Here is an 18,586-nt window from a genome sequence, read left to right on the forward strand (position 1 = left end):
AGGATTCTCAGGGCCGGAGGGGAAGAAGGAGGGAACATGGGGGCCAACTGGGACCCGAGCACAGAACCTCTAGTGGAAAGTCTGCTTGGAGGAGCAACAAGAAGTTGGTAAAGTGTGTGGGCCTACAGGGCAGCCTGAAGAGGATGATCTGCTCTCTGGGGTGATGGATTGGAAGGCCCCTGGCACCTTATGGGACGACACAGGAAAGTCTTTGGGAAATCTTGATGGATGTTAAGGTCAGGATAGGATCCATGTTCAGCAGCCTTGGGTGACAAGAAGCCTTGGCATGGGCTGGTGTAAATGTCCTACTTTTCTTTCCTTTGATGAGGGACCTTATTTGTCCTGTGACCCAAGGTCCTCATTTTATAGTTGAAGGGCCTGAGCCCTAGAGGAAGAAGTGATTTTGAATTCAGTCCAACTCTGGTTTGCAGAGACCTGGATTCTGTGCTGGCCTCTAGAGATGGGGGAAAGCAGCACTCCTTGCTCTCTGGGAGCTCACAGTGTGGAGCTGGGGGCTCTGAATTTTTTTGGTACATGGACCTTTCTGGTAGTTTGGGGAAACTCTTGGACCCCTTCTCAGAATGCATGTTTGTAGATCATTGAAGAAAATGCTAAATTTTAGAAAGAACCTAGTGAAAATAAATGAGGGATTTATTTCCCATCCAAATTCACAGACTCCCTGGAATCTACCCACAGGCCCAGGTTCAGAACCACTTTGTCTAGTGAGGCAGAGAGGGATAAGAGGGAGAGGGATAAGAAGAGTTCCAGAAAGCTGCAAAGACCATTGAACAAGCCCTAGTAATGTACACATGCAGCTCTGGGCTGATGGTTCTATAATTGAGTATGGAAGTGGGGATCACAGGGTCCTGAGTCTTTGGGAGCCTCCTCCCCAGGCTGGCTGTAGGCTTATGAACTTGACAGCTTAAGTGTGTCTCAGGGGCCTCATCAATTCCTACTAGGATGTATTCTGTTTCAGTTGCCTAGTGGTTGAGTGCAGCAAAGAAGAAAGGGAGCCCCCCCCCCCACCTCCTGCACATTGGCTTTCTTTGCCACTCTCTATTGGCATTACCAGGTGACTCTCATTTTCTTTTTTCAGGCTCAGGAAAAACCATCATACCATACCACCAGCCTTGAAAGGAACAATGACTGGATGCAATTAAGAGGGTCATCAATATCATCCAAGAAGAAGTACAGGTCCCCTGAGAGGCACAAGCACTGTTCCAACCTACGGAACTATGAGCAGCCCACCATCTCGTCCAAGGCCCACTCCCCATCCCCGTATACCAAGAGGAGGATGTGTGAGCTGTCAGAGGATACCAGGCGGCGTTTGGCTCATCTCAACCTGGGACCCTATGAGTTCAAAAAGGACACTGACAAACCTCCGTTTGTCATCAGACATGTATGTGTCCTCCACAAAGTGTTCCCCAGCTGTGCACTCTGAAATGCTTTTCCTAGGCCACTTTTACCCCCTAGTTTATAGGAATACCTCTTCTGCCCCAAGCAGTCTGCCTGCATTGGCAATTGACAGAGGTAGTGATGCAACACTTAGATATTCTTTATTCACTCCTTTTCTCCTGGTCCAGAGGGCAACCTAACCCATCTCTGGAGCAATGGCATTAGTATTCATGGGGGCTGAAAAGGGCAAGAAAGGAGCTCTTAGGAAGGGATAATGGAAAGGAAGTTGTATCGAACAGACTATCCACCAGGATGAGCTCTGTAGGAATAAGGGGCCTTGAAAGCCATGAATCTGGGTTCATAGAAGAACACCTCCCAGCAGCCTAGTAGCAGAGGTTATGCTAACATGACTGTTTCCATTTCAACTCCCCATCATGATTCGGGGGCCTTGCCCACATCAGACCTAGATCTCCCTCTTTGGAACTTCAACCCCCTGCTCCCAGGTCTGTCCTTGAAGGCCATTGTTATCATGTATCCCCTTGGTCTTCAGTCTAGAGGAGAGAGACTGATGGAGGTGGAATTGAATCCCAGCTTGGCTGGTGGCTCCCTCATCCCCCAAAATGTCCTCTTCTGGGGTTCTCCAGAGCCTCTTCTCCACTGGATTTGTGGTCTCAGGGTGCTCTACTGTGCTGAACTCTACAGGCTTGGATCACTCCAAAATTCATCATGATCTCTATATTTGGATCTTTCATCCATTGCAAAGTACATGGTTAAGGGCTTATCTTAAAAAGTTGATTAAATTTAATGTGTATTTATGAAAAGAAAGAGTGGGGGGGGGGATGTAAGTGCTGAGTTTAAAGTCAGAAAGACTTCCATTCCAGTCTGTCCTGTGATCCTGGGCAGACCATTCCATTCCCCAGGGCCTCTGTTCTCCTGGGGTGTTTGGGGGGGGGGTGGAGTCCCTGACCCAAGCTAAGGGAATCAACTCCTTTTGGTTTTCCTTGTGGTACCTGGAGTCGGAAAAAGATATGAAGGGTAGAGAAGACAAGATGGCACTCTCGCTGAGGTCACAGTCTGTGAGGACTATGACAGATGGAAAGGTCCAAGAATAGAGCCAGGGCCCCTGACTCTAGGCCCTTCAGAGAGGCTCCCTCCTATCCACTCCTGGAAGGGAGGAAAGAGTTCCAGTACTAGTTATCCAGTTTGAGGAGAAGCACCCAGTATTGCTCTCACCATCAGCTGCCTTCACCCTACTCATATGTGTTGTGGAATAAAGCTGGAGGAAATCACAAAACCCTGCTGCCCTCAGCTGATCCTCACTGGGCTTAGGCAATCATCCTTTTATCTTTAGTTCACTGCCCCATTTACCATGGAGCTTTTCCCGAACTTTTTAAAACCTTCTTAGACTTCCTATAGGTTCTCTGCCCTATCCCCAACCCCTCAGAACACTTCTCCTCATAAAACTCAGATATTTTCTGACACTATTTCCTCCTTCACCTCATTTCTCATGAAGATTTTTGTGAGGACCTCCCCATCACATGCACCATCTTCTCCAACAGATTGCCCTCTCTGTCATCTCCACTTTTCACTTCTTGCCTCCTTATCCTGTTATTTCACTTTTGATGTCCACCTAAGCCACCTAACTCTCAGCTGAAGCTCCAAGAAGCTATAGCATGTACAGCAACCACACCCCAGTAAACCATTTTGGCAGGTGAGCTAGATCAGGTTGAGGTTAACCAAGGGATTCTCAAACTCATTGGTGACTTGGCAGAAGGGTCTACTCCAAGCATGTGAAGTCTTTCACTGGTAGAATGGTGGAGGAGAACACTTCATTCCAACTTCCATGAAGGCAACTGAAGCAGGTGCTGTGGAGTGCTTATAGCTTGGTTAGATATCAAAGACACCAAGGTCATCCACTGCATGAGGAGTCATCACCAGTTGTCTTGTCTCTGTATTGCCACTGGATCATGATGACTTTGGAAGAGAGAATGAGGCCAATGACTTTGTGCAACTCTACCTCACTTCAATCCAATTATGCACAAATCAAAAGACATCACCCATACAACTTTATCATTTTTATCTCAAAGTCCTGTGGCAACAGATAAGTGATGAAGCAGTAGGTGCAGATAGGCTTGGAACTGTGGTCACAGCCCTGCCCACAGGTAACCCAGGCCATAGCATCATTTCCCCCCAGGACTGAGCAGCCCTTTTAAGGACAGTGCTCACCTCCTGGTGTAAAAAAGGGGCTAGAATAGGTGCCTTAAAAATTGTCTGCTTACCCAACCCCTGACCTGATTACTAAGGGAGGTAGGGTTCCCAGCCTATGATCAAGACAAAAAAATTTAAAATACAAGCGAAACTTAGAGAGATACAGGACTCTTGGCTCAGTAAGAAGGCAGACAATTCATTTCTATGCAAATGCTAATAATCCAAAATGTTTTTATGATGCCCTGAAGGCTATTTAGGGACCAAAGATCTGTGGTGAATGTCAGCTACTCAATGCTGATGGATCCACATTTATTAACGATGAGGACATGATCTGAGAGAGATGGGCTGAACATTCACATAGTGTTCTTGACAGAACATCATCAATCAGTGCAGATGCCTTTGACTATTTACCTCAAGTTGAAGTCAGTTGGTCCCTAGCTGAAGTTCCAACTGAAGAGTTTTGAATGTCATCAGATTTCTTTCAAATGGCAAAGCACCTAGTGCTGATTCTATTCCAGCTGAGATCTACAAGGTGTGTATGGGGGGGTCCATTGCTCATTCAAAAGCTGACTGAAACTTTCCAGGTTATGTATGATGAAGAGGTTATCTCCCAGGAATTCAAGGATGCCTCTATTGTCCATCTCTATAAATGTAAAGGGGATATTATGTCCTGTGACAATCACAGGGGTGTTTCTCTCTTAAGTCAATGCCAGTAAGATTCTTGCCAGAGTCCTCAATAGGTTAATCTTTCACCTGGAAGATGGTCCCCTCCCTGAGAGGCAGTGTAACTTCAGAAAGGGTCAAAGGACAGTCAATAAGGTGTCTGCTGCCCAACAACTCTGAAATGCCAGGAGCAGACAGAGGTCTGTTTACAACATTTGTAGCTTTGGCCTAGGCCATTGATTCCCTTAGTTGTGAGAGCTTATAGAAAATTATATCAAAATTTGGTTGCTTGGAGAAGTTCATCAGTATTGTTTGCCAGTCTCATGATGGCATGCTTGCCTGGCTTCTGGATAGTGGATGATACTCTTGAGATTTCCCAGTCACCAGTGGAGTGAAACAAGGTTGTATCCTTGTTCCCAGGCTTTTTAATATGATATTTTCAGCCATGTTATCAAACACCTTCATTGAGGATGAACATCGAATCAAGGTCAGCTACCATACTGATGGTAAATTCTTTAATTTGAAAAGTTTACAAGCCAAGACCAAAGTGGAGGGAGTGCTCGTCTTCTGTTTGCAGAGCATGATTTTCTGTTTGCCTATAACTGTGCCCTCAATGCACCCTCTTAAACTGAGATGCAGCAAAGTATCTATTGATTCTCTATTGATTGTGCTATTTTTGGTCTAACAGTTAAAACCAAGAAAAAACAGGTGCTCCATCAGCCAGCATCACACCATCCAAATCTGGTACCATTGGTTACAGCAAATGGAGAAGTGAACACTGTGGACAAGTTCACATAGCTTGGCAGTGTCCTTTCCAAAGAGGTCTACATTGACAAGGAATCTGACACATGCATTGCCAGAGCTAGCTTAGTATTTGGGAGACTCTGAAAGAAAGTGGGAGAGAAGAGGTATTAGACCAACACCAAACTGAAGGTCTACAGGTCATTGTGCTGACTTCATTGCTATATGCCTGTGAAACCTGGACAGTCTACCAGCACCATGTCAGGAAACTGAATCGCTTCCGTTTAAATTGTCTTAGGAAGATTCTGAAGATCATCTGGCAGGAGAAGATACCAGACAAAAGGTCTTTTCTCAAACTAAACTGCCTAGCATTCCAATATTACTACAGAGAGTGCAATGGACCACAATGGGCTGGGCACAGTGTTATGCCAGATATACGGCTTGCCAAAAAGCCTATTTTTATGAAGAACTCACACAGAGTAAGTGCCCACAGGGGGATCAGAAGAAGCGATACCGGGACATCCTTTAGAACTGATTGTACAGCACAGGACTGCCCAGCATAGCCTGACCTCCTCATCAGAGAGTGTGCTGCAGAACTGAAGCAGCTCAAAAGAAATGTGACTTACATAAAATCAGAGTAAGCACCCCAGGTGTTCACATGGACTATTTGTGCCCATCCTGTGGCAGAGCATTCTGAGCTCATATTGGTTTGATCAGCCACAGTTGGAGACACTAATTTGTCTCAAGCATAATGATGTCATTTTGCTGTTCTTCAAAAATGAAGGACAAGAATCAGGGAAGCCTAATAGCCTTGACTTTTGACTCTATTGATTATTTTCTTCTCTTTGATACTTTGCTTTTTCTGGATTTCTTTAACACCACTCCCTCCTGATTTACCTTTTACATGTCTGATTGTTCAACCTCCTTCAAAAGTGAGTGGCCCCCTGGGCCTTTATCTTATCCTCTATACTATTTCACTTTGGAACTTCATTAGTTCCTACAGATTTAATTATCATCCCTACGCTGAAGATTCTCAGATCTGTTTATCCAGCCTTACCTTCTCTCCTGACCTTCAATCTCACATCTCCGACTGCCTATTGGACTTCTCAAATTGGGTATCCTCTAGATATCTTAAACTCAGCATGTCCAAAGTGAAACTCATTGTTTTCCCCAAACTCACCCCTTTTTGAAACTTACCTATTCCTTTCAAGAACACTGTTATTTTTCCAGTCACTCAGTCCAAAGCCTAGGGGTTCTCTCTCTCCCCAAGACCTATTTTGACATCTCATTATCTCTCATGCATGTCTGCTGCTTTTCTCTGGCATTACCACTACCCAACTGCAGGCCCTCAACACCTCATACTTGGATCATTGCAAGTGCCTGCTAGGGACTTCCTGCCCTGCTCCAAATCCCTCTATCTTAAACTCTCCTCCACCCAGCCATCAAACTGATTTTCTTTAAGTGCAAGTCTGGCCAGGTCCCCCTCCCAATTCAGTCAACTCCAACCGCTTCATTTCACTGTTAGATTCAGTACCAAAAATCTTCTGTTTTAAAAATCCCTTCATAACCTAGTTTCCCTACCTTTCCAGTTTTCTTGCACAGTATTTCTGCTTGTTGCCCCCTAGTATTCTGAGATCCAGTGCTACCACCTTTTCTTCAAACAAGCCTCTTCTGATTCTGGGCATTTTTCACTGACTACTCCCTTATTTGTAATTCTCTTTGCCCATCTTGGCTTCAAGCCTGAGCTAAAGTTGTGTATTCTCATTCCACCTTAATCTTAGGACTTTCCCCTGGAGATTATCTTCATTTTAATTTTTGGAAGGATGGGAGTAAGGAAGTAAGAATGGATGGAAGGCTAGATGGAAGAATAGAAGGAAAGATGGAAGTAAGAATGGAAGGATGGATGGATAGATGGATGGATGATGATTGTTTTATCTAGTTGTTTGCATGTTTTCTCCCCTATTATGGTATGAGGTCCTTGAGACCAGGACATTTGTCCTTGAAGGACACATGTCCTTCATTGTATTTCCAGCACTCAGCATATGTAGGAGGTGCTTAATGAATCCTTTTTGGTAGAAGTAGGCCTTGAACCTCTGGGTCTTCTGACTTTAAACCCAAGGCTTGTTCTATCTCATGGTTGAAACATAAACTTTAGCATATTCAGGAAAGAAGAGAATCTGACCAGCCTCATGATTTTCTAAACTCAAATTTAAGTCCTTTTCAGATGAAAAAAGAATTCATTTAAATGATCCTTAGGGCAGCCCCAGCCCTTGACATTGTTAAGGAGCAGCAGTGTTTTTCCTGATGAAGTTGAAAGGTGCTTGCCTTCTTGGGGATTGATGAAGCATTGGATGGCAATTAGCCATTTACAACTCATCTTTTCCTGATCTTCATGTAGGCAGGTCAGTCTTCACCGGGTCCTGGTGCTATCAAAACCCAGAAGTCCTTTCCTGATACCATCTTGCTCTATATCTTTTGACTAGCTATGGCATAGCTAATTCCAGTAGCTTCTTGCATCCCTTTTTGTCTCAATTGCTTATCCTCCCTTTACCTAGTCCTGATCTGTACAAGGGCAGTTAAAGCATAATCTTCCCCATTTGAAATGCTAATTATTGATTTGGGCCTCCTCTGATTGCCCTGGCCCCATCTCTGTAAAATTTATATGGTGGTATTTGGCTGCCTCCCTGACTGGCAGACACTGTTAAAATGTCTTTAACTTTAATGACTGTCCACAGTTGGGTATTTTGTGTGTGGCATTAAATTGCAAATCAAGATCACACTCGAATCTAACTTTTAATTGGAAGGAATAGAAGCACATTTAATTAAAATGTCTGAGTGGGAGAAGAAGATAATCAGAATTATTTTTGGTTAAATGTTAGCCACCTAAATATTGTTCAGGGAAATAGGGCTTTTAAAGTGTTTTTGCTTTAATATTCTCCAATTTTTCACTGTGCTACTTGACATGGAATTTTAATATAGCTCAATACAGGCAGTTTTAAAAATTACTTTTGCCCAATCCATTTTTCTCTCTAGCTCACTTGGACAATAATATAATCACACTGTAGTCATGTAACAAATATTCATCTAAAAATCTCACCTGATATAGCAGTTCACAGTCGACTTTAGATATATTATTACATTTGAACCTTTAATAGTCCTAGAAAGGAATTCTTTTATGTTGAATATGGAGGGCTTTCCTATACATCTTTATTATAATTGTAATAACTCAAGTTTCCCTAGTGCCATAAGGCAAACTGAAGGTGTTCCTGATGGTCACTCAATGAGGGAGATATAGTGTTGAGGATGATGAGGACCGACATTCATCACTTTAAAGTTTGCAAAGTACTTTAAATACACTCTCTGTAAATGAGAAACTTAAGCTGGGTGACAGCTTGGATACTCTCATCTCCTTGGAGTCTCACATTAATCCTGTGGGTGAGTCTGATGAACATTGTGAGTTCCACTTTAGCGACGAGAAAACCGGGGGCAGATGCACAGTGGAAGTAAAACCCTAAGTCCTACGCTGCCCACTCCCATGACACAGGGGAGGAAAGGAAGGCTGGAGAAGATAGTATCTGACCCAGCTAAATGCAGTTAAGTTACAGTGACTCAGCTCTTGATTTTAAGACCATCATCATATTTTTTAACTAATCACCCTCTTTATCATGAGAGTTTCACTTCCTCCATTAAAGTTTGGTTGAATATTGTCTCATCCCTATTGTTCAACCTATTTAAGTTAATAGAATCTTAGATCCAGAGCTAGAAAATTCCTCAGAGACTACAGGGAAAAAAACTCAAGTTAACAAAGTTAGTGACTCTCCTAGGATCTCACGTTAACAAAGTTAGTGACTCTCCTAGGATCTCACAGGCAGTCAAGGTGGGGTTCAAAATCAAACATTGACCCCATAATCAGTGTTCTTTAGGCCACTTCAGAGCCTTCTAGTGAGAAGGATTTTGCCTTCAACTTCCAAGCAGTATGTTTTAGGGGGAAGGGTATTGGATCTGGGGTCAGGAGACCTGGGCTGGCATCCTGTGTCCAGTACCTTCTAGCTTTGTTATGAGCATGGATGTGTCTCTGATCTGTAAAATGGGGCTATACTTCTTGAACTCCCTATAGCCCTGGTGGCTGTGAAGAATGGGCACTGATCACCTTTTTACTTAAGACTCTGGGCTTGGGAATAAAGGGTGGGAAGTACCCTGTGGGAAGAAATAGCATACAATTCCTTAGCTTTTCATGAAATTCCCATTACCCCAAACTTGCCAGTTCTCTTAATTTTGTGCATGGATTTTCATTGCTTTTCAGTCTTCCACCTCTGATTCTTTTTAGCAAGTAGTTTATCACCACAATCAGCTTGGATTTTAATTGCCAGGCCTTATTTTCTTTAAACAACAAAACAAGCAAAAGAATCAGAGAAATGTACTCTCAGGAGCAGGGGTCAACTTTGAACAGGGGACATGTGTGGAACTGTATCTACTGTAGTCCCAATAGTCTTGGCAGGGCATCTGCTGATGGGGACTAGTCTGGAAGATACTAGTGCACTGGCCCTCCAAGAATAACTATGATTTGGTACATTACCACCAGAATTCATTCCAATATTTCTTTCCTGTCCTCTTCTGGAGAGCAATCTTATATAACGAGTAACAGTTTTGAGGAAAAACTCAGCAAAACAAATCAGTACTGGAAAAAGTCCAGAAATATTTGCAGTATTCAGTACCCATGGAGGAGTCAGGTGGGAATGTCTTCTCCACCAGTTCTTTGGGACCAGGCTTTTCTTTCCCTTTTGATAATTTTGTGTTGGTTCTTTCCATCTCCATTAATATTGTCATTATGCATAATTAATTACTTCACTCTGCATCAGATCTTATAAATCTTTCCATGCTTCTCTATATTCACTATAATAATCATTTCTTTTAGCACAGTAATATTCTTTTATGTTCATGTATCTTAATTTGTGCGGTCCCTTCCCTAATTAATTTTTGTTGCTGTTGTTATTGAGCTGTTTCAGTCATGTCCAACTCTTCATGACCCCATTTGGGGTTTTCTTGGCAGAGAAACTTGATTGGTTTACCATTTTCTTTCTCAAGTTCATTTTACAGATGAAGAAACTGAGGCAAACAGGGTGAAGTGACTTGTCCAGGATCACATAGCTAGTTTGTGTCTAAGGCCAGATTTGAACTCGAGGAAGATGAGGCTTCCTGCCTTCAGGCACTACCCTCTATCCATGATGCCATCTAGCCATAGTTGGCTACCACCAGAAGTGCTACCATAAATATTTTGGTATATGTGAGGAATATCTATCTATCTATCTATCTATCCATCTATCCATCTATCTATTGTCTATCATCTATCTATATCTATTCTATCTATCATCTATATCATCTATCTAATTTATCTCTCCTTCCTTTTCTTTCTTTCTTTCTTTCTTTCTTTCTTTCTTTCGTTCTTTCGTTCTTTCGTTCTTTCTTTCGTTCTTTCTTTCTTTCTGCCTATCTATCTATACATACAACTATACACACACACAAAGAGAGATATATAAAACATATATGTATGTATGCTTTCTTCTTATCAATGACCTCCTTGGAATATACGCCTAGAAATATAATCTCTGGGTCAAAAGATAGGGAGATTTTTGTCATTTTGTTTGTGTAATTCCAAATTACTTTTCAAAATGTTTGTTATTGATTTACCTCTCACCAACAATGCTACTAGTATGCTCTTTCAGAAATCCCCTAACATCAACTGTTCCTATCCTTTGTTATCTTTGCCAATTTCTTGAGTTTGAGGTGAAACTTGAGTATTTTCTTTTGCATTTCTCTTATTATGAGTGACATTCTTTTATATGGTTGTTAATAGTCAACCTTTGACTATTTATCTATTGGAGAATGACTTTAATATCTTTTGTGAGTGTATATATGTGCATATAAAGTAGTTGGCTATATATTTTAGATATTAACCCTTATATATAAATTTGATAAAAAGATGTTTAGCTATTTAACTGCTTCCCTTCTTATCATAGCTGCATTATTTTGTTTTTGTAGAATCTTTTAAGTTTTATGTAATCATTGTTATATATTTTCTTTTGTAATTGTGTATATACTTTGTTTTGTACAAAATCCATCCTTTCATACCTGTGGCAGTCACATGATTCACTTCTCTTTAAATATTTTTAGCATTATCTTAATAGTAAGATCACATATCCATTTCTGTTTATTGTGGAGTATAATCTCTGCTGTTTCTGCCAGATGGCTTCCCAGTGTTTTTCTTCTCCACCATTCAGGACCTTTTTGTTATTAAATTCATGTTTTCTGCTATTCTGCATGCTGGCTTTATTGAGCTCTGTCCATGCTCCTGATGTGACTGTCTTTGATCAGTGCCTGAAGGCTTCGGTGACTGCTGTTCCATTGTCTCTTATGTGGTTCTAACATCTGAATTCTGCTTCCTCTAGGCTGACCCTCCAAGTCCCAAACCTGATGCTCTTCTTGGACCTGATGAGAGAGGAAACTTCAAGAGAAGGATGGTGTAAGTTGTATAATGATGATCATGAACACGTGTGCTTGATCTTTCTGTTGCCAGGGGATGGGGAGAGGAAGTGTTGTGTTTATCCAGGTCAGACCAACAAGAATCTATCAGGTGTCTACTTTATAGAAGGCAGGTTTCAAACCTTCATATAAAGTTCAGCACTAACCATGACATCACACTGTATCTCTAGGAAGAGTAGGGCCTTCCTGTGGCTACCTGCTTCCTTCCCTTTCTATTCCCTGGCCTTGGAGAAATAGTGTTTCTGTGTAACAGAAACACAGGGCAGTATTTCCAGTGCATTCTCCCTGTGGACCATCCTAGTAGAGTACCAAAGAGCTGGCATTGACGTCCAGTGAGTATCTTCTCAAGCACCCTCTCACTGGATATGATAGTAATATCTGCCACCACCCCTTAGCTTAGAAAGTTCTCTCCTCCTCACCAACTGATTCATGTTTGAATATCCTTGTTGAATAAGCCTTCAGAGGTGGAAGGGAGATTTAAAGCAACTCCCTCATTTTATGAATAGTGAAAACAAGTCACAGAGATCTGGTCCTTTCACATGAGAAGTCAGCAGAAGAGCCAGAACTAAATACTGCTAGCTGGCCTTGATCAGACATTCCATCTTAAGGTAACTGACACTGCGGTTGTCCCACCCCATCAATGATGCTGTCTTAGGGACTTTGATCAAAGAATTTCATTTCTGGGGGTTAGGGTTAGGGTTAGGGTTAGATGACAGTGGATAAAGCACCAGCCCTGGAGTCAAACCTGGATTCAAATCCGGTCTCTTGATAATTACCTAGCTGTGTGGCCTTAGGCAAGCCACTTAACCTCATTTGCCTTGCAAAAACCTTAAAAAAAAAAGAATTTCATTTCTCCCACCCATTACTACAGTTGGCCCCAGGATACAATAAGAGAAATTCACTGTGTTAAGCCTTTCCTGTTGGGTTGGGACCCACCAGAGCTTAGGATCCATTACCATATGTGCTAAGGAGTAAGGTTCACACATGTGTCCTACAACATTGAAGGAGGCTGCAGAATTAATGGAGGGCGAAATATTTTTGATGAATGTCATTGGAAAGCCAACCTTTGGAATGGCAGCTCTTGTCTTCAATGAACTCATTGGGGATTTTACATCTCATTGGTTCTCCTAGCCAAGTGGAAGCATGGGAAAGTCCTTGGAAAGCTCTGAATTGAGTCTCAGACACAAATTGTGCCTGCTTCCTTAGGAACAGCCCAGCTTTGTTCAGAGAGGCTCATTACCCTATTCTGGATCAGAGAGAAATACAAGTACCAAATGGCTCACAGTCTGTTCCACATCTACTGCAGTGGAAGAAAAATAACTAAGGGTGACAATAGAACGTTTAGCCCATTAGTCAACAATAGCTGAGGCTTTGTCCAGTGATCAGTGAATAGCTATACTCCTGGAGGAACTGGCCCGTTACTCTAGTCTTGACATTCACACTATCAGCAAAGGCAGAAGAGGCTAAGAGAAAGATAGCTTTTATTTTTGGAAAAAACGTGAAAAAATGTGTTGATGTATTTGATTTTGCTTTGTGTCCAGAGCAATAGGAAGCATAATTTCATAGGATACTTGGCTAGCCTGGACTGCAATGCTTTCGGTGTTGAAAGGCCTTCTTGACCCAGGCCTCTTGGACCTTTCCTATGATACCTCCCCTTTGCCCCCAGCTCCCCCTCTAACACATCCTCTTTAATCCAGGCTTTGATCACTGGCTTCCTGGCTGTTTATCCAACAAGAGACTCTATCTTTCAACTCTGACATTTTCCCTTATTGCTCCTGTGTCTGGAATGTTCTCTGGAATGTTCTCAGCTTCCTGCCTTTCTTGCTTCCTCCAGATAAAACCTTTCTGAATCCCTCAATGGCAGTGCTTTCTGCATTTTATCCCATCTGTAGCTTGTTTGTACATAGATGTTGGTGAGCTTCTTGAGGGCAGGACTGACATTTACCACCTTCTTGTTTCTTCAGCACTTACCACACTATCTGGAACATAGAGGTACTTAATAAATGCTTATGGATTGACAGCTCTACTCCAGTAATGTGAGAGTATTTGAAAAGGGTGCAAAGTTCATTAAAACAGTATTATGGCTTTTGTGCATGGGACTTATGGTGAGAGTATTTGAGAAGGGTGCAAAATTCATAAAAACAGTATTGTGGCTTTTGTGCATGGGACTTCTGAAAGAAAGGAGCATTCTCTCTACCAAGGAAACCAAAAACCAAGTTTGACTCCAATTCCTCTTTGGTGAAGTTGGACCTGGTAGGCATCAAAATATCAACCTGATTCTGATTGAGTGCCATTCTGTGCCTGAGGATAAGATAGAAAGGAAACTGACAGAATCAAAGGCATGGTTTTCTCAGAATAATCTCCAGTAAAGGACCTGGAGCTCATGGCACATGAGGATGGTGTCAAGGAACTAGACCTCTTTAACCTGTAGAAGAAGAATCAATAGTGGAGGAGCATGAGAGTTGAGTGGCTGACTCTGTTGGATCCAAGAGAGCAGAAACCGGAATAATGGGGTCAGATAGCAAAAAAGTCAGGATAGTTGTCCCAAAGTGGAATACTCTTCCTCAAGAGGTGATGAGTTACTCCAACTTGGGGTCTTTAGCAGAGCCTGGGCATCTGGCTGGTTGGGAGGGATATAGTGGAGGAAAAATTGATGAGCCTGGTCAACTGACTGTGGCAGGGAAGGATCATCAGGGGCTGGCTATATTGCAAAAAGAATTTCCTGAGAATCTGATCAGTTTGTATTTCAGTATTCATGACTTGCAAAATACAACACTAGGAAATTGACATTTAAGGACCAATCTGCAGAGGATGAAGAGATGTAGAGACACCATCAAGTACTCAGTGAAGTCGTCCAAATCAAATGAACACATTTCCCATATTCAGTGATAAGGTGGTAATAGGTAAGGAAGTAACAAATGGAAAATGAGAGACTAAAGTTCTTTTAATAAAGCCACAATACTGCCTGTGTTTTATGAACTTTGCACCCTTTTTCAAACTTTGAAAAAAAATTTGGAGAGTTAGGTAAACATGACACCGAATAATATCCCCAAAATGAAAATTGGGGGATTTGGGGAGCCAAGATGGAGGAATAAGAATTTGATCACTGTATCTCTTCCATATTCAGCTTCAAACAACCATAAAATAACATCCACTAATAAAGTCTAGAACAGTAGTACCAGCAAAATAAAAGGGGTGAAACAGTTTTTTAGCCCGAACAGCAGGAAAAGTTTGTCTCACTCAAGTAAAAGGAGGTATATAATACAGGAGAGGAAATTTCCCTGCAAGCCAACAGCAAACCCCACCTCAGCCAAACAAATGGGAGATCATGAGCCCCAATCTAGTGAAGCAGGCAAATGCCAAGACCCCCATGTGCCTCAGCATAGTCAGGGAAATGGGCAGACTCGGGCGGCTAGGTTGAGCAGTGAATAGAGCACCGGCTTTGAGTCAGGAGTACCTTGGTTCAAATCTGACCTCAGACACTTAATAATTACCTAGCCATGTGGCCTTGGCATGCCACTTAACCCCCATTGCCTTGAAAAATCTAAAAAAAAAAAGAAATGGACAGACTCCATCTTTAAGAACCACATGCTTCAGCGTAACCCTAGGCAAACAGGCAGCCTTCAGGTCCAGATTGCCAAGTGCTTCAGCATAACCCCAGGAAATTTAAAACACCCCTAGTAATAACACATGCCAGATACCAGCACTAGGAAACTGGGTTGGCACCAGGTAATATGCCAGCCCCTATGCCTCCAGCAGTGCCAGTCATCCCCTTACACCCATCCCACCCCCCTTAACATTGCAACTAGATACAAGGGTTCCCTATGGGCTTCAGAGCAGCATTATTTCAGTACCAGATAAACAGCCAGGGCCTGCAGTCCCTGGTAAAAGAGGACTAAGACAATGCCCCTTCCATCTCATGAGCAGAGCTCAAATTTAACAGAAAGGGGAAAAAAAGACAAAAAAATATGAACAAAAAGCAACCAAAAAAAGAATTTTACCATAGAAAGTTATTATAGTAATAGGGAAGATCAAGACAAAAATTCACAAAACAACAATGTTTGGAGATAACATTTATTGTAGGCAAAGCCCCAAACAAAAGCAGGAAGTGATCTCAAGCCCAGAAAGAGCATGAGGAAGAGCTCAAAAAGGAGCTTAAAATGCCAATAAGAAGTAGGGGAAAAATTGGGGAAAAAACAGAGTGATGCAAGAGAATTATGACAAGAATTATGACAAAAGAATCAACAGTTTGGAAAAAGAATGCAATTGCTTAAAAAGTTGAATTGGCCAAATGGAAAAAGGAGATATAAAAATCGACTGGAAAAAAGAAACTATAAAATTCACAAATTGGCCAAATGGAATAAAAAGGCTAATTGAGGAAAACAACTCTTTAGAAGTCAGAATTAGGAAAGTGGAAGCTAATAGCTCTGAGACATCAAGAATCAATCAAAAAATTCAAAAGATTAAAAAAATAGAAGAAAAGGTAAAATATCTAATCAGAGAATCAACTGACATGGAAAATAGATTTAGGCAAGACAATGTCAGAATCATTGGACTACCTGAAAGCCATAATCAAAAGGAGGACCTAGACAGCATCTTTCAAGAAATTATCAAAGAAAACTACTTTTCTCTATCTTAGAACCAGAGAGCAAAATAAACATTGAAAGAATCTACTCATCATCTCAGAAAAAAAGAGATTCCAAAATAAAAACTCCCAACATTATAGTCAAATTTAAGAATCAGGTCAAGAAATAAATAGCAGCTACAACATTAAGGGATTAGAGGTGATCAAATAGGATATTTTGGAAGTAAAGGGAGCAGGGAAAAATGATCATTCAATGAAATTGAAAAATTTCAGGCTTGTATAAAGTAAAGACCAGAATCAAACAAAAAATTTGATATCCATATCAAGACTCAAAAGAAGTCTTAAAAAAGGGGAAAGGGAAAAGGGAAAAGGAAAAACATAAGGACCCAATGGAGTTAAAATATTTATATCCCTTCAAAGGTGTTACTTGTAATTTTTAAAAAAAATTGATTGTTTGATTCTTGCCCTTTGTTATTGAAGAAGACCAACATGAAACAAATTACAGTATGTCCAACTGTGACTGATTAGACCAATATGAGTTCGGAATGCTCTACCACAGGTTGGGCACAAATACTCATGTGAATACCTGGGGTGGGTACTCTAAACTTATCTATGTCACATTTCCTTTGAGCTGCTTCAATTCTTCCTTCCTCATAGAGCACAGCCCCCTCACTGATGAGGGACAGGGCACACCATGCTGGGTGATCTGGACCAGTTGGTCTTCCAGGATGAACAGTCAATTCTAAAGTTCTTCAGTGAGACCTTCAAGGTGTCTGGGTATCACTTCTTCTGACCCCCTTGTGAGCCCTTACCCTGTGTGAGTTCTCCATAAAATAGTTTTTTTGGCAAATGTACATCTGGCATTTTAACAATGTGTCCAGTCCATTGTAGCTGCACACTCTGTAGTAATATTGGAATGCTAGGCACTTTAGCTCAAGAAAGACCTCAGTGTCTGGTATCTTCTCCTGCCAGGAGATCTTCAGAATCTTCCTAAGACAATGAAATACTATCAAGTTCTCCAGTCATCCTGATTCATATCTGGTCACAGGACCCAGATGGCTCCAGAGGAGAAAGTGAGACTGGTGGACTTAGCATAGCATCCCTTCACTCAAATCCAATTCATATACTTGTCATGGCAGCACCTCCCTGATGCCATGGTCTTCTTTGAGAGTGAAGAACAAACATCATCATCATCATCATACACCAAGTGGTTTAGCATCCTGATTTTTTAAAGGAGAAGCTGATTGAATTACAGGAAAAAATAGACAGAAAAAATTATATTAGTGGGGGACCTCAACTGTCTTCTCTCAGAACTTGATAAATCCAACCAAAAAAGAAACCAAGGAGGTGAATAGAATATTAGAAAAGTTAGATATGACAGACCTTTGGAGAAAACTAAATGGAAATAGAAAGGAATAAAACTAGCAGCACATGGCACCTACATAAACATTGACCATCTCTTAGGGCATAAAAATATCAAAATCAAATTAGAAAGCCAGAAATATTAAATGTATTCTTTTAGGATCATGATGCAATAAAAATTACTTTCATAAAGATCAGTGAAAAGATGGATTAAAAATTAATTGCAGAATAAGTGGGTCAAAGAAACAATAAAAAATTTCATTAAAAATGAGACATTCCAAAATTTATGGATGCAGTCAAAGCAGCACTTAATGGAAAACTTATTTCTCTAAATTCTTACATCAGCAAAAGAGAGAAAGAACAGATTAATGAATTGGATATACAGCAACCACAACTAGAAAAATAACAAATTAAAAATTCCCCAATTGAGAAGCAAATTAGAAAATCCTGAAAATTAAAGGTGCAGATTAATAAAATTGAACAAAAAAACTGTTGAACTTAAATTAAACCAGGAATTGGTTTTATGGGGTGTAAAAACAATGTTAGAAAAGCCATTGATTAATTTTAGTTAAAAAAAAAGAAAACCAGTTAACTAGTATCAAAAATGAGAAGGGTGAAATCACCAATGAAAAAGAAATTAAAACAATCATTAGGAAATATTTTGCCTATTTTTATTTCAATAAATCTGATAATATGAGCACAATTAATGATTATTTATAAAGATTTAAATTGCTTAGATGAACAGTTCAGGAAATAACATACCTAAATAACCCCATCCTAAAAAAAGAATTGAACATGCCATTAATTCCCTAAGAAAAAAATCTCCAGGGCCAGATTATTTCACATGAGAATACTATCAGACATTTAAAGAACAATTAATTCCAATACTATATATAAACTGTTTGGAAAATATAGGCAAGCTGGAGGGATTTGCATGAACTGATGCTGAGGTGAGATGAGCAGAACCAGAAAAACACTGTACACTCTATCAGCAACATGGGAGTGATGTTCAACCTTGATGGACTTGCTCGTTCCATCAGTGCAACACTCAGGGACAATTTTGCATTGTCTGCAATGGAGAATACCATCTGT

The 18,586-nt window shown here is 41.0% G+C and overlaps 1 protein-coding gene across 1 annotated transcript in view; it reads left to right on the top strand.

Annotated features, from left to right (window-relative positions):
- Positions 1-18,586, top strand: part of LOC141510951 (spermatogenesis-associated protein 6-like) — a 91,306-nt gene that overhangs the window by 54,651 nt on the left and 18,069 nt on the right. The window contains 3 exon segments of the mRNA XM_074220329.1: positions 1,097-1,399; positions 11,454-11,504; positions 11,506-11,527. Of these exon segments, the coding sequence (XP_074076430.1) occupies positions 1,097-1,399; positions 11,454-11,504; positions 11,506-11,527 (376 nt within the window).

Source organism: Macrotis lagotis, chromosome 2 (assembly GCF_037893015.1).
Source record: "Macrotis lagotis isolate mMagLag1 chromosome 2, bilby.v1.9.chrom.fasta, whole genome shotgun sequence".
NCBI classification, from domain to species: domain Eukaryota; kingdom Metazoa; phylum Chordata; class Mammalia; order Peramelemorphia; family Peramelidae; genus Macrotis; species Macrotis lagotis.